This window comes from Ursus arctos, unplaced genomic scaffold, assembly GCF_023065955.2.
Source record: "Ursus arctos isolate Adak ecotype North America unplaced genomic scaffold, UrsArc2.0 scaffold_1, whole genome shotgun sequence".
Classification (NCBI taxonomy): domain Eukaryota; kingdom Metazoa; phylum Chordata; class Mammalia; order Carnivora; family Ursidae; genus Ursus; species Ursus arctos.
The window spans coordinates 57,360,488-57,377,596 of NW_026622763.1; the positions used below are offsets into that span (position 1 = coordinate 57,360,488).

General features: G+C 38.6%; 1 protein-coding gene across 10 annotated transcripts in view; it reads right to left on the bottom strand.

Moving 5' to 3' along the window:
- The window catches only part of CCDC141 (coiled-coil domain containing 141), a 205,285-nt gene that overhangs the window by 14,331 nt on the left and 173,845 nt on the right, over window positions 1-17,109 (bottom strand). For 7 of the 10 annotated variants that reach the window (XM_048214373.2, XM_026492424.4, XM_057316434.1 and 4 more), the window contains 2 exons: window positions 15,552-15,668; window positions 1,093-1,937 (listed from right to left, as the gene is read on the bottom strand). In XM_048214373.2, coding sequence (XP_048070330.1) covers window positions 1,093-1,937; window positions 15,552-15,668 — 962 coding nt within the window. The remainder of the gene's footprint in view (window positions 1-1,092; window positions 1,938-15,551; window positions 15,669-17,109) is intronic. The other 3 variants (XM_057316443.1, XM_057316450.1, XM_026492425.4) reach the window with 2 other exon arrangements.

Here is a 17,109-nt window from a genome sequence, read left to right on the forward strand (position 1 = left end):
TATGAAATTCCTGATCTATAAAAAAACCATGCAATTGTAAAAACAATAAAATAAAACAAAAGCACAAAAACACTTGTGCTACAGTGCAGCCTCTTTCCATCATCTGAGAGACTAGAATTTTCTTTTACATAACCAACTCACACTTTAAGCATCGTCAGTGGGCACACGCAATAGTTGAAACTGTTAATGTAATGTCTACTGAAATACTATGATAAATAAATGCTATTTTACTTATCTTAGTTTATGGATATGAATTCAGTCTCACCTATTTGTAACTTTGTCCTCCGATAAATCTACTTACAGATGAAAAATTTCTAAATGTTTAGAAGTAACCCACGTAGGGAGAAAGTGAGAACTACTTTTAAAACAACAGTGATTCAAAACCTGTGTTCTGCAGTTTACTTTCTATTAAAACAAATACGCTAAAAAATAATGTCTCCAGAGAGAAATCCTATTGTTCACAGCTCAGTTATTACACCACCTTTCAAAAATGGGTTTATTACCTGTCACTGGGAGCAACTGTGAAAGAAATATTTTTTTTCCATCTCTCACACTGAAGAAATTTATGGAAAGAAATCTTAAGTGAAACACACAAATATTACAAAAGTGATGTGTGACTTCTGTCGGGAAGAGGGAAAAGATGAAAAAGGTAAATGAAAGAAAAGGGGGAAAACCCAGATCTTATGTTTTTTTATTGAATATGGGATGTTAAGCTAAGAAAATGTCATGCTTATCTAGAAAAAAGCAATAGGAAAGAATTTCAACCCACAATCTTCAGAAATGTGGAATGTTAAACTAATACCAAAAAAACATACAAAAAAAGAAAAAAACACCCCACAAAAGAGCACAGCTAAGTTGCAGTGCTTTTGGAGTTGGTTAAGTTACTATTTCCTGTGGTTTCTTTTGTTTCTTCCAGGTATTAGCCATGCTGTGCCTACAGGGAGGGTTGGGGGATGGTGAAAGGTTGAATCATGCAGAGTTGCAGTGTTGCAGAGTATTAATCAGCTATCCCTAGCCCTTTAAATTAGCGCACACAGAATGCTTTGCTCAGTCATTCAACGTGTTTATGACTTGTCATTATAAGCTACCCACCATGTCAGTGCAGGCTCTGGAAATCCTGTTACTTCAACTTCCAAAGTCACTGGAGAGCCTTCCATGACAGTTACATTAGACAGGAGCCTGGAGAAATTAGGTGCCTGGCCAGCAAGGCTGACCGCAGTGTTCTTTGCTGTTGTACATTTCATCTCCTCCTGGGGGACCATTTGCCTCTGATAGGCCCGCCTGGGGCCTGATGGAAACCCAAGGCCTGAGCATGCATCCTGGGAAGCATGCAGCCTGTCTCGGGTTTTAGGGACGTTATTATCAACATGCACTTTCTCCCGTGTTTCTAGCAAACTTCCCTGAGCCTGAGGGTGCTGCTGTGAAGCTCTCTCATGCACTTCACTCGGCATGCTCTCTGGATGTTTAGCACTGATTCTGCAGAAGGCAGTACTTTTTTCCAGAAATCCTTGGGAGGTTAATGGGAGCTCAGCTTTGAACTGGGAGTAAGGCCTCTCAAAATGACTTGAGAATGTTTCTCTCTTATTGCAAGCATCAGCAAAAGCAGCAGGTGGTGGGATGCCCGATTCCTGGGCCTCCCCGGGACTGCTGGCCCCAGTCTGCATCCTGTGGCTGCTCATGTGCAGGCTGAGGGAAGGGCTGGCGCGCTCCTCCACTTCCATGTCAGCCAGGGCAAGGGGGGAGCCGGGGCTTCCTGGGAGTGGAGGCAAGGAGATGTCATTGGGTGAGACACATTCACATTCTTCTCCTGAAAGGGTGTCTGCAGGCAGGAGCCGGCCTTGGACAGCACCCTCTCTGTCAGAGGGCAGCTGCTTCAGGTGCCGTAGGTGCTGACCGTCTCCTGTTCCACTGATGGCCAAAACACCTGCTCCCTGAGCCTTCGAAACAGAAAAGCCAAAGCTTCGGGTTAGTCACTGAGTTTTTTCCAGGTCTCAAACTCCATCAGATGGACAATCTGAGAAAACCTACAGCGAGTTAAAGCTTAGGGCTTTACACAAGCGGTACAGAACTTGAAATCATCGGTCTGTTTAATCTGGGCCCAGTCCCATGCCCTGACTAAGGAACTGGTAAACTGACCTCCAGTCTCTGAATGAAATGTGATAAACCTTGTGAAACAGAGGTGAGAAAGTCCTAGTTTTCATCTATAATGAAGTGGTTGAAATGGATCAGTGTCTTCCAAATCATGATCTGAGGAATCTCCTCCCACCAGCAAATTCTGCTCTGTTTTATTTGTCTACCCTCAATGGGGACTCATAGTTCCTAAATCTCAGAGCCTCCCTTGTTAAGCAATCCCTTGGACCCTCCTAAGAATAACCCCTCTTTCTTTCTTAGGAAAGCTATTCTTTATTATTATTGTGGTGGTAAAACATGTACAACATGACATTCTAAGCATTTTTGAGTGTATTGTTCAAAGGCACTAAGTACACTCACATTGGTGCAACCATCTGTCATCCTTCTCCAGAACTTTTCCAACTTTCCAGACTGAAACTTTGTACCCATTAAACACTAAATTTCCCATTCCCCCGTCTCGCCAGCCCCTCCTACTTTCTGTCCTTATGAATTTGACAACTCTATGTAGCTCATATGGAGAAAGCCATTTTTAATGACTGGTTTTATTTTCTTAAAGCCCCTTATTTTTATTCTTCTACTGAAAATATCTATTGAGCACCTGTTTCATACCAGGTACCATGCCAGGCATTGGTGAGATGAAATGAGTAAAAGTAAACCCAGTCTCTGCCCTCGGGGAGATAATAGCCTAGTGGGGGAGGTCGATATTAATGGGACAATCACACGTTATGGTCTTTCACAAGAGAACACAAGATATAAAAGAGGAACACCTGCCACTTATCATTCCATGCCATGTGAAGCACACGCACCGTGAACAGCATTACTTCACCTCCTGCTTATGCTGATCTAGTACTTCTGCCCACTGATCCACGTCCATCTCTGGTTTCAGAAGATGCTCAAATATCCTTTCTGGCATAGACTCAAAAGAGCATTGAAGCTGAAAGGGGTCTCATCTATCTCAACCTGTTGTTTTACATCTACTTTTTTTTTTCTTTTGCCTTTCCTCAGTATTTCGGTGCCTTTTTACTTACTTAGCAATTACCAGGTTTTGTCCCATTGCTGCTGGTTGCACATAAGAAAGTGAGGTCTTGCCTTGACTTTGAGTTCTTCATTTTAGATCATTGTCCTGCCCCTGACATATACTTTCTAAATAATTTTTGAGAAAAAATGTGTTTTCAGGTTGAAGATCAGAAGCAAAAACAAAACAGTGTTCCTTCTACTCCTCGAGAGATATGAATTATACTCAGAGTAAGCATAAGCATAGCTTTACAGAAAGTGGTTTCCTTTAGCCATTTAGCACAAGTTTACATTCTGGTTCTAAAAGCAAGCCAGAAGTCCTTGTTATTTTAAAAAAAATTACTACATAAGCACATAGCCAGTAGGAACTGCCCTCCTTCTTTTGGTTTTCCTACTTTGGCTTAGCTCTGCCTTTATTTTCTTTTTCATGGGGACTTTGATCCAACTTCCTGTTCAGTCTAGGAAATCTCTGTGACACTCTGGTAGCTTCTGTCTGAACGCTTTTTCTGAAAAGGTGTTTTCTTTGAAAAGAATTTTATACTTTACTTGTGTTAAGAATCTCTTCCTATATTTAGCAAAGATATGCCTTCACTCAGTATCCAAGAATGCATCTGAATTGGCCCTCCTAGAACGACATAGATGTCTAACTGCTCTCCTCTTTTAGCAGCCTTTTAACTATTTGGAGAATTGGTGCCACAACCTCTCAGTCTGTTTCATTTACTAAAACCTCCAGGTCTTCATCTGCCTTGACTCTAGGACTTTTATCATCCTGGTCACCTTTTGGGAAGTCCCACTCCTACTGGGCTATAAGCTCCTTCACAGCAGGGACATTTGTTGATTTGAGGGTCATCCATGGCCAGGCAACTTCTTAATGACTTCTTTGGGTAACCTATGTCTCTCCAGAGAAGAATAATATTTAAGAATTGTCTGAAAATTTGCAACAAGCTTAGGAGAGAAACTTGAATAAAAATCCAGTCTAGTCTCCTCACTCCTCCCTCCCTTTAGGGGAGGAAATGACTCAACCAGCTGCTGGTTCAGACTGAGCATGCTCAACTCTGACTTTTTGAGGCCTCTCTTGTGGAGCTGCCTTCCAGCAAATGTGTGTATTCACACTGGCTTTAAAGTCTGAAAAGCCCTGTACAGAAAGCCTGTGTTTGTCTAGCTGTGCACCCAAGTGTCGGGGTAGGCAGTTTATCCAAATCAGCGATGAGGTTTTAGGAAACACCCTAGAAAAGTCCAAGGGTTGTTCTCTAAGCCAGCTTTTACTAGTGATTGATTCCTGACTCCTGTGCCTCTTGTTCAGATGGTGTCAAACTCAGAAGGAAACCAAGGAATATTATTTTTTTTTTTACCCCCTACAATTCCTAAAGGAGAAAAATACTGTCCACAGAAAATAACACTACCAGATAATTTTTACTGACAATAAGAGAGGAGTGTTATCAAATCTTTTTCAAGAATCATTTCAACTTATTAATGCTCCCCCTAAATATGTTTATTTCCAGGATTTATTTACTTTCAATGGGAACTAATCAGTGGACCAACATCTCCTTGATCTACACGATATATTTTTGTTAAAGTGATGCTATTAGTTCTTTTTTTGTTTCTATAAGAACCAGATGTGACTATTGAACTTTTAATCTGCTAAAATTTTCTACCTTCTCTATTAATGCCATTGACAAAATTGTTGAACACTGCAGAGTTTAGGACAAACTCAGATGTCTCCCTAAGGCAAGGCACACTGTCTTCCCGGTTGACACTGTTGAACTACCTAACATTCTTGGAGCATTTATACCCTGACCAAACTCCTTTAGTTCACATCTTTCCACCTACTGTAAGAGAGAGATCATGAATGTGTTTATCAAAGGACTTTTTGAAATCGCAATAAATTTTGCCTATGGCACTAACCTAGAATTATCCATTAAATAATCATCTCACAAAGCAAAATAAGGTGAATTTAATACAATTTTTCCTGAGTCAATCCATGTTGGCTCCTGGCACTTCTGCCTTTATCCTCAAAAGCAAATAAGCCTTCAGTTTTTAAGTCATTATAGAATTTTACAAAAATTCCTTTTTAATTAATTAATTTTTAAAGTTCAAATATGATTAACATACAGTGTTATATTAGTAATGCATTGTATGGTAAGAGATGGTAGCTACACTTGTGGTGAGCACAGGATAACATATAGACCTGTCGAATCACTGTTGTACACCTGAACAACAGTACTTCAACTTTAAAAAAAAACAATAAATTATAAAGCAAATGATAAAAAGGACCTACAATAAATATTTTTGATGCTGCCAACTGTAATTAAGCATTATTACTATGTGCCATTATTTTTTTCTTTTTACAGTGATGTAATTTATCCAGGCAGGTGGATCCAGACAACTTTCTCTGTGTGGTGAGAGAGTATTGATTAACCTGTGGGTCTTATGTTCTACTCCATCTGAGCAACTGACCCCCCATATTAGTCTGGTTCTAAGTCTGTGGGGGGAGTTAAGTAACCGATTCTTAAATTTTTAAATTGTTTTCTCTATGATATGTTACCTCCAAACTGGACTCTCAGATAATGTATATTGAAGAGAACTTTGAAAACATAAATTTGTTTTATATTATTTGCTCTTCTTGGCATGCAACAACAAAATATCACTGTGCGGTGCGGGAATGATGCCTTCACTGACTGTGTGTCCCTGGCTCTGAGTCACACACGAGAGGATTGCTATACCTCCTTGCAAAAATGAACTGATTCTATGTAAGTATGTAGTTTAAATGAGCTCAGTTCAGAAAAGGCTTCCAAATTCCCTGCTTTTGTTGGCAGTATTTTCAACCTATGAGAATTAACTAGTACACCTGCATTTTAAACTGGTAAATCATTTCCCAGCTATCATTTCCTTTGTGGCCCAGGAAAGCCCCTAACTTACAGCTCGTTTATATGCAGCAGTTCCTTGTTCTCCTTTGGTCTTGGGGAAAAAGTCAACATGTCTGAAATTCAGGAGAATGGGGCTGCCTGCCCAGTTCTGACATTTCTTTCTGGGATTTGTGGAGGCCAAAATATTTGCTCTCTTTTAGTCTCAGTTTCCTCAACTGTACAATGAGATTTGATCATATGATTGTTAAATCCCTTCTAGCACTTGAATGCTGTAACTCTAAATGTGGGCATTGCAAGCCTGCATCCTCTACCGAATAGTTCTGTGATGTTGTGGGAGTCTCTTTATATTCTGGGCGTCCATTTAACCTGAGGAGTTTTCAGATATTACTATGGATTTAGCTACAGTGCTCACCTTGGAAGTAAAGTACCATCACTAATCTGTCAGCAGTGCAACGGTCACTGCATTTACTAAATTGCCTAATTCCACCTGCTGCATTTGGGGATTTGAAAAATGAAAAGCACTTTATTAACTCCAAGAAAAAATCCTGTGATGAATATATTCTTTAATAGTCTGGTGGAATTGTCCTTTTTTTAAAAAAAGTTTTTATTTAAATTCCAGTTAGTTAACATACAGTGTAATATTAGTTTCAGGTATAAAATATAGTGATTCAGCACCTCCTGGTGCTCGTCACAACAAGTGTACTGGTTAATACCCATCACCTAGTTCACCCATCCCTCCCCCCCCTTAACCATCAGTTTGTTCTCCGTAGTTAAGAGTCTGTTTCTTGGTTTGCCCCCCTCTCTCTCTCTTTCCCCCTTACATCCTTAAATTCCACATATGAGTGAAATCATATGGTATTTGTCTTTCTCTGACTGATTTAGTTCACCTAGCATAATACTGTAGCTCCATCCATGTCCTTGCAAATGGCAAGATTTCATTCCTTTCTATGGTTGAATAATATTCCATTATATAATATATATTTGCATATGTATACATATATTAGGTATATATGTATATACATGTATATGCATGTATATATACATGTACATATATGAGTATACATGTATATGTATGTGTATATATGTATACATATTATATATATACAAACCACAACTTCTTTATCCACTCATCAGTCGATGGACACTTGAGCTATTTCCATAATTTGGCTATTGTAGACAATGCTGCTATAAATATGGGGGTACATGTATCCCTTTGAATTAGTATTTTTGTATTCTTTGGGTAAATACCTGATAGTACACTTACTGGATTGTAGGGTAGTTCTATTTTTAACTTTTTGAGGAATGTCCATACTGTTTTCCAGAGCGGCTGCACTGGTTTGCATTTCCACCAATAGTGCAAGGTGGGGGGTTCCCTTTCTCTGCATGCTTGCCAGCACCTGTTGTTTCCTGTGTTGTTAATTTTGGCCGTTCTGACCCGTGTGAGGTGATATCTCATTCTAGTTTTGCTTTACATCTCCCTGATGACCAGTGATGCTGCACATCTTTCCATGGGTCTGTTGGCCATCTGGATGTCGTCTTTGGAGAAATGTCTGTTCACGTCTTCTGCCCATTTCTTAACTGGGTTATTTGTTTTGGGGGTATTGAGTTTGGTAAGTTCTTTATATATTTTGGATACTAACCCTTTGTCAGATATGTCATTTGTGATTATCTTCTCCCATTCTGTAGGGTGCCTTTTAGCTTTGCTGATTGTTGCCTTTGCTGTGCAGAAGCTTTTTATTTTGATGAAGTCCCAGTAGTTTATTTTTGCTTTTTCTCCCTTGCTTCAGGAGACATATCTAGAAAGAAGATGCTATGGCTGACGTCAAAGAAGTAACTGCCTGTGTTCTCCTTTAGAATTTTAATGGTTTCCTATCTCACATTTAGGTCTTTCATCTGTTTTGAATTTATTTTTGTGCATGGTGTAAGAAAGTGGTCCAGTTTCATTCTTTTGCATCTTGCTGTCCAGTTTTCCCATCACTGTTTGTTGAAGAGACTATCTTTTTCCATTGGATATTCTTTCCTGCTTTGTTAAAGATTAATTGACCATATAGCTATGGGTTCATTTCTGGGTTTTCTATTCTGTTCTGTTGATCTATCTATTTTTGTGCCAGTATCATATTGTTTAATACTACAGCTTTGTAATGTAACTTGAAGTTTAGAATTGTGAGGCCCCAACTTTGCTTTTCTTTTTCAAGGTTGCTTTGGCTATTTGGGTCTTTTGTGGTTCCATACAAATTTTAGGATTGTTTGTTCCAGTTCTGTGAAAAATGCTATTGGCATTTTGATGGGGATTGCATTAAATCTGTAGATTACTTTGGGTAATATAGACTTTTTTGTTGTTGTTGTTGTTACACAGGCTCCACACCCAACATGGAGCCCAATGCAGGGCTTGAACTCACAACCCTGAGATCAAGACCTGAGGGAAATCAAGAGTTGGATGCTTAACTGACTGAGCCACCCAGGTACCCCAGGCAGTAGAGACATTTTAACAATATTTATTCTTCCAATTCATGAGCACAAAATGTCTTCTATTTCTTTGTGTCATCTTCAATTTCTTTCATCAGTATTTTATAGTTTCCAGAGTATAGGTCTTTCACCTCTTTAGTTAGGTTTATTCCTACGTATATTATTGTATTTGGTACAATTGTAAATGGGATTGATTCCTTAATTTCTTTTTCTGCTGCTTCATTATTGGTGTATAGAAATGCAATAAATTTCTGTGTTTGATTTTGTATTCTGCAACTTTACTGAATTCATTTATGAGTTCTAGCAGTGTTTTGGTAGAGTCCTTTGGGTTTGCTATACAATGTATCATGTCATCTGCAAATAGTGAAAGTTTGACTTCTTCCTTGCCAATTTGGATGCCTTTTATTTCTTTTTGTTGTCTGACTGCTGAGGCTACAACTTCCAGTACAATGTTAAATAACAGTGATGAGAGTAGACATCCTTGTCTTGTTCCTGACCATAGAGGGAAAGCTCTCAGTTTTTCCCCATTCAGGACAATGTTAGTTTGGGGTTTTCACATATGGTCTTTATTATAGTGAGGTATTATTCCCTCTGAACCTACTTTTTTGAGGGTTTTATCATGAATGGATGTTGTACTTTGTCAAATGCTTCTTCTGCATCTATTAAAATGATCATTTAGTTCTTATCCTTCTTTTATTAATGTGGTGTAACACATTGATTGATTTGTGAATATTGAACCATCCTTGCAACCCAGGAATAAATCCCACTTGATCACAGTAAATGATTTTTTTGATGTATTGTTGGATTGGGTTTCTTGTATTTTATTGAGATTTTTTTGCATCCATGTTCATCAGGGATATTGGCCTGTAGTTCTTTTTTTTAGTGGAGTCTTTATCTGGTTTTGGTATCAGGGTCATGCTGGCCTCATAGAATGAACTTAGAAGTTTTCCTTCCTTTTTTATTTTTTTGTAACAGTTTGAGAAGAATAGGTACTAACTCTTCTTCAAATGTTTGGTAGAATTTGCCTGTGAAGCCATCTGGCCCTGGACTTTTGCTTATTGGAAGTTTTTAGATTACTGATTCCATTTCTTTGTTGATTATCAGTCTGTTAAAGTTTTCTATTTCTTCCTGTTTCAGTTTTGGTAGTTTATATGTTTCTAGGAATTTGTCCATCTCTTCCAGGTTGTCCAATTTGTTATCATATAGTTTTTCATAATATTCTCTTATAATTGTATTTCTGTGGTGTTGGTTGTTATTTTTCCTGTCTCATTTGTGATTTTATTTATTTGAGTCCTTTCTCTTTTCTTTTTGATAAGTCTGGCTATCCTTATCAAATTATTTTATTAATTTTTTCAAAGAACCAGCTCCTGGTTTCATTGATCTGTTCTATTGTTTTGTTTTGTTTTGTTTTTTTAGTTTCTAGATCATTTATTTCTGCTCTAATCTTCCTTCTACTGGATTTAGGCTTTGTTTGTTTGTTTGTTTGTTTGTTTGTTTTTTCCAGCTTCTTTAAGTATAAGGTTAGGTTGTTTATTTGAGATTTTTCCTGCTTTTTGAGGTAGGCCTGTATTGCTATGTACTACCTCTTAGGACAACTATTGCTGCATCCTAAAGGTTTTGGACTGTTGTTTTTTCCTTTTCATTTGTTTCCATGTATTTTAAAAAATGTCTTCTCCTGGTTGACCCATTCATTGTTTAGTAGGGTGTTGTTTAACCTCCATGTATTTGCGGTCTTTCCAAATTTTTTCTTATGTTTGACTTCCAGCTTCAGAACATTGTGGGCAGAAAAGGTGGTATGTTTTCAATCTTTTTGTATTTCTTGAGGCCTGTTTTATGACCCAGTAGGTGATCTGTTCTGGAGAATGCTCCATGTGCACTTGAAAAAAATGTGTATTCTGCTGTTTTAGGATGGAATGTTCTGAATATATCTGCTAAGTCCATCAGGTCCACTGTGTCATTCAAAAGCATTGTTTCCTTGTTATTTTCTGTTTAGATGATCTTTCCACTGATATAAGTGGGATGTTTAAGTCCCCTACTATTCTTGTATTATTATCAATTCCTTTATATTCATTATTAATTGTTTTATATATTTGGGTGCTCCCATGTTGGATGCATAAATACAATGGTTATATCTTCTTGTTGGATTGCCCCCTTTATGATTATATAGTACCCTTCTTTTTCTCCTGCTACAGTCTTTGTTTTAAAGTCTAGCTTGTCTGATAAATATTGCTACTCTGGCTTTCTTTTGACATCCATTTGCATGATAAATGTTTCTCCATCCCCTCATTTTCAATCTGCAGGTATCTTTACGTCTAAAATGAGTCTCTTGAAGGCAGCATATAATGGGCCTTTTTTAAAAATCTATTCTGACATCCTAACTGTTTTGATTGGAAGGTTTAGCCCATTTATTCAAAGTAATTATTAATATGTATTTATTGCCATTTTATTACTTGTTTTGTCACTGTTTCTGGAGATTTTCTCTGATCCTTTCTTGTCTTTGTCATTTTTGGTCTCTCCTTTGCTTCAAAGAGTCCCCTTTAATACTTCTTGCAGGGCTGGTTTAGTGGTCATGAACTCCTTTAGTTTTTTTGTTTGTTTGTCTGGGAAACTCCTTATCTCTCCTTCTATTCTGAATGATAGCTTTGCTGGACAGAATATTCTTGGTTGCATATTTTTCCCATTCAGCATGTTGAATATATCACGCCACTCCCTACTGGCTGGTCATTTTTCTGTTGAGAAATCTCCAGCTAGCCTTACGGGTTTACCCTTATAAATTAAGAACTTCTTTTGTCTTGCTGCTTTAAGATTTTCTTTATTGCTGTATTTTGCAAATTTAATGGTAATATGTCTTAGTGTTGGCCTGCTTTTATTGATTTTGATGGGAGTTCTCTGTGCCTCCTTGATCTGGAGATCTGTCTCTTTCCCCCAAATTAGGGATGTTTTCAGCTTTTCTTCTTTCTTTCTTTCTTTCTTTCTTTCTTTCTTTCTTTCTTTCTTTCTTTCAGATTCTTTATTTATTTGAGAGTGAGAGAACACAAGTTGGGAGGAGGGACAGAGCGAGAGGGAGAAGTAGTATTTCTGCTGAGCAGGGAGCCCAACATGGAGCTCAATCCCAGAAACCTGGGATCATTACCTGAGCTGAAGGCAGATGCTTAACCGACTGAGCCACCCAGGTGCCCTGCTATTATTTCTGCCAATAAATTTTCTTCCCCCTTTTCTCATTCTTCTTCTGGGACTCCTATAAGATGAATATGAATATTATTATGTTCGATGGAGTCACCGAGTTTCCTAAGTCTATTCTTGTGTTGCATAGTTCTCTTTCTCTCTTTTGTTCAGCTTCATTTTTTTGCAGTATTTTGTCTTCTAGGTCACTAATTTATTCCTCTGCTTCTTCCAGCCTGATGTTCATTATATCAAGCCTATTTCCAATCTCATTTATTGCACTCTTCAACGCTAATTGATTCTTTTTTAAGTCTTTTCTCTGTGAAGGGTTTCACTGATGCTTTCTATTCTTTTTTCAACTGCAGTAAGTATGCTTATGATTTTTGCTTTAAATTTTCCATCAGGCATGTTACTTATATCTGTTTCACTAGATCTCTGGCCATGGCCTTATCTTACTCTTTCATTTTGGGATAAATTCTTCCATCTTCACATTTTGTCTAAGTCTCTGCCACCTTCTGTGTTAGAAAAGACATTATGTCTCCTGCTCCTGAAAGTAACAGCCTAATGAAGAAGAAGTCATGTAGTGCCCAGTGCCTGGCACTTCAGGGAGTGTCTCTGGTGTGTGCTACATGTGCTCTGATGTTGTGTTTTGGCTGCTCTATCCTTCAGGCTTGTCATCTAGAGAGGCTCTCTTGCTTGTTGTGGGCAGTTTTGGTCCCCTGCCTGCATGTGGTGAGTTTTAACTACATGTGCTCTGGTCTGCTTGTGAAATGAAACCAGACACCACCTCCACCAGAACTGAGGCCCTGCAGAACTGTCTGGTTGGGAGACATGGTGTGGGCAGGAGTTTGTACTGGTGTTCAAGAGAGGGGCTGCTGTGCTAGGACTGAGTCAAGCTTGATTGAGAAGGGCAGTCCTGTGAAAGCACAGGGGTGTGGGACTTGGTATAAGCAAGTTAGGCAGCTAGTGTTGGCACTGCACTGCTTCCCATAGACGGCTCTCTATGCTGAGGAGTGGGGGAGGAAAAAGGTGTCATCCAGCTCCTTTGTTCCTGGAGAGGCATTTCCATAAACACTGACTCTCAGGGATTCACTCCACTCCAAGAAGAGTGAATAATCTCCCCCACTGTGTGGCCCAGGTGTTTTTCAGATTGCTGTTTCCATGCTGTCTGTCCCCAGGTTGTTTGCCTGCCTTCTCTCTAGGAGCAGGGCAGTGACCTCTGGGCTCTATTCCAGCCAAGCCTGCTGATCTTTTAAACTCCAGGTTTTGAGCCCTGCTGGTTGCAAGAACTCACAAAATTCAGCCCCTTTTGTTTTCCAAGCTGGTGTCTTTGGGGAAACGTTCTCTTGTGCATTCTCCTGTGTGCTCTTCTCTCAACCTTCTTTCCATCCACAGCACCCTGCCCTCCACAACACCTAAGATCTGTTTCTCCCCTAAACCACATTTTTTGTACTTCTTACCTTCTTTGATATGGCCTCTTCTCTCCCTTTAGTTGTAGAGTTTATTCTGTCAGGCTTCAGGTCAATTTTTGGGATATTTAGGATGATTTGATAGTTATTTAGTTGTGTTTGTGGGACAAGAGGAGCCTAGCTCTCTCCTACTCTGCTGCGATCTTCTTCTGACCAAACACTTCTGGAATTGTTCTTTCTGAGTCAAATAACTTTCCAAGGAAGATCAACACCATTTGGGTTGGACACAGAATTGGACACAATGATTCCCAGATAAGCTTTTTTTTTTTTTTTACTTGGTGATTTTTGATATCTGTCCATATGTTTTTTTGGGAAATCATTATATCTGACCCATTATATAAATGATAGAGACATTTAAACGGCAAATGTGATTGAGCTCTTTAAAGGAAAGATTACTGCCACCGTTTCATTTTGCTATCTGTGCCAACTGCACCAGAATGTATATGTGAGATGGTGTCAGTGAGAGTTCTTGACAGCTATCATTGTGGGCCTTCACTTTTATACTAAATAATAGATGACCTTTTAATTTATATTAAAATAAAATTGATTTCTCAATGAAAATAAACCTTGCTTTTTTATTTAAAGGAATCTGTTCCTTTAATTTTTTTCTAAGAAAAATAAATAAAAGCAAGAAAATCCATATTTACCAGGTATAAATGAGTGTGTTTGCTTTGGTAGCAATGACTTTCATGTCAATTCTTAGTAAATGGGTGTGGTTGACAGTGTAGATAATGTGCAGAATTTAAAAAATAAGTTGAATTTAGTATCTCTTAGAAACCTAGTTAAGAAGGGGCACCTGGGTGGCTCAGTCAGTTAAGTGTCTGCCTTTGGCTAAGGTCATGATCCCAGGGTTCTGGGATCGAGCCCCACGTCGGGCTCCCTGCTCAGTGGGGAGACTGCTTCTCCCTCTCCCTCTGCCACTCCCCCCTGCTTGTGCTCTCTCTCTCTCTCACTCACTCTATCTAAAATAAATTAATAAAATCTTAGAAAAGAAAAGAAACCTAGTTAAGAAAATGTGATGCATTGAATGTTATTCTTTACTATTTCAACTAGTTAGTCTCAATCAAGGGTGATTTTGCTCCCCAGGGAACATTTGGCAATGTCCATGGACATTATTTAGTTATAACAACTGGATGAGTATGTGGGGGGAGGGGGGGCTGCCACTGGCATCTAGTCGATAGAGGCCAGTGATGTTGCTAAATATACTATAATTCACAGGACAGCCTTCCACAACAAATAATTATCTGGGCCAAAATGTCAATAGCACTGAGATTGAGAAACACTGATAGACCAATCACAGTAACCAAAGACGATTTGATATACGACTAAGATTCAATAAAGTGATCAAAGTTTGGCAGCTGTCCTTTGCTTCAGAGTAGAATCAGGGTTTAAATGCTTCAAGACCATCCCACAAAAAAGCCAGTTTGCATAATTATACTTGCTGCCTGGAGATTGTATAATTCCAAGAGACCTTGACATAGATTTAACCTGTGGAAAAGATTATGGAAGGTTATATAGAAGATCTAAGAATTGTACTGACTTCAAGGAAAGACAATCTTTCTCCATGAGATAACTATAAGTGGGGAGATATTTATTTTAAGTTCTCATGTCACAAGAAGTATACTTTATTAATTTGGGGGCAGTTGAAAATAATGTTGACTCTGTTCCTTCAGTTTCTTGGGAGAAAGAGAAACACTAGAAGCAAACTTGGCAAGGCAAAAAGATAGGAGCTAATTATAGTCCAGCATCTATGAATAGAGAGTGAGCAACTTATACTGAAAATCTGTAATGATGTGATTTAAATAATGCTTTTGAAATCATGAAACATTAGCATTTTGTGAATATTTGCAGTTTTTGCTACATGCTTAATTTATCTGTAATACATAGATTTTAAAGTAATTAAAATATTTCTCTACTTTAGTATTTATATTTCAGTTGGATTCTATGTTTTGGTATATGTACCTGGAAATACCATCTTAGAGATAGCTTTAGTGGAATAAGACACAAGCTAATTTCATGTATTAAGGTTTTCCAGTGGGTAGTATAAAACAACAGAACTATAGCTTGGTGGTATGATAGAGAGAAGTCAAATTTGAAATTAGGATTGACTATAACAAGTAAATGGGAAAGGCAGCTACAGGTGGGAGAAATAGAAGTGGTTTGGAGTGACAGTATGGTGACTGAATGGCTGTCCCAATACCACTGCACAATGCTGTGGTCCCACTATTAAATAGGAGGTGCTCGGAGGGAAATAGCATAGGTGGAAGAAGAAGGACTAAGTAAAAGATAGAAAGGAAGTACAGGATAAGGATACTCACATTGCATGTACATTGAAAGATTTGATTCAGATATATAAGAAGGCTTTAATTCACTTTTTTTTCAATGAACAAGGACTCTAACATCAAAACAAAATGAATAACTGAGATCACATAGTTGTCTTTACCTTATCCCTTTCTCCATTGAATAGTGTCTGTTTGTTTCTTGCTGGTTCTTTTAGCAGGTCGATAAAGTCATCATGGAAGTCTTCTAAATTCACATTTGTCTTCAAAATGTCTCCCTGCTGTACAAAGCAAAGGTTAGTGAGAGCCTGGGCCAGGAAAGTTGGAGGTACAGCGCTACACAATAACCACTTGGAAGAAAGCATAGGCAACTTGGAACCTTTCAGCGAATGTATTCCGTAAGAGACTGACTACTCCCATGATGTGATTTATAAAATTATCTTGTCAAGCTCACAGTTCCCCATCTACCTCACTCCTTTCATAAAATTCATTGCCAGTAAAAACTGGTTGTTCAAAAGCCCTGCCAGAACAAAGTCATTATTGCAGTAGGATATACTTGCAGGAGCGTTCTCTAGAGAAAGGAATCATTGTGCATGGCAGTCTAAGTCATTAGGAGAGTCTGGGGGAGCAGTGCTGAGGAAGAAATGTCTGAAGATTTTGGTGGAGAAAAGAGGAAATCCAGAGAATTTACATAAGCAAATGTTTGGGAGACTCATGAAGAGAGGAAGAAAATAACTGGGTATGGTAAAGAAAAAAAAAAAGAGAGAACAAAGCGTTCTTCCTGTGGGTGACGACATTTTGCTCCTGTAGTTCATGGAGCTGCTTTAGTCATGGAAGTACAGGGGTTTGCTGCTGGGGAGCCCCTGTGAGGGCTCAGAAGACCTTGTAAAGGTGAAAGGAGCCTCAGGTACACCAAGTTTAGGACGATGGATTATATCATACCAGAACATTCTCTATTCCACCTGGAACAGGGCCGTTAGATAGGCCTTAAAGAAACAGCACACTCCTCAAAGTGCATGCACTGCTCTATGGACTCAGAGAATTAACAGGGAGAGATTCAGGTTTTAGTCTACTCTAAAACATAAGCTGGTTGGTGTTAGTGGATAAGTTACTCTGCTTAAGTACACACTTGTTATCTAATTTCCAAATGGCTGCTGTTGTGGAAAGAATGCTAGATTTTGAACTGTATTTAATTCTAGATTACACCACTACTGATGGTGAGGCCCCAGGCAAAGCAATTTTTACGTTCTTTGAACTGTACCTCTAAAACAAGGAAAACGGGGCACCTAGGTGGCTCAGTTGGTTAAGCATCCAACTCTTGGTTTCAGCTCAGTTCATGATCTCAGGGTTGTAAGATCAAGCCCTGCATTGGGCTCCACACTCAACACTGAATCTGCTGGTGCTTCTCTCCCTCTGCCCCTCCCCCCTCTCATGTGCTCTCTCTCTCTTCCCTCCCCCAGAATAAATAAATAAATAAATAAAATCTTCAAAATAAATAAAATAAGGAAAACAACATTTGCCTTACCACCATCATGAGGTTATTTGGAAATCACTGAAGTAATACATATGAAAAGCCTTTGTAAATCTCAAATTGTTACACAGAGAGAAAGGATTATTATCACTATTTCAGCCTTGATAGGGTTCCTCGGCCTATTTTTAATAACCCCTACAAAAGAGCCATAGCATCAACCTTAAAAACATAAAAACTAGACATTTATGCTC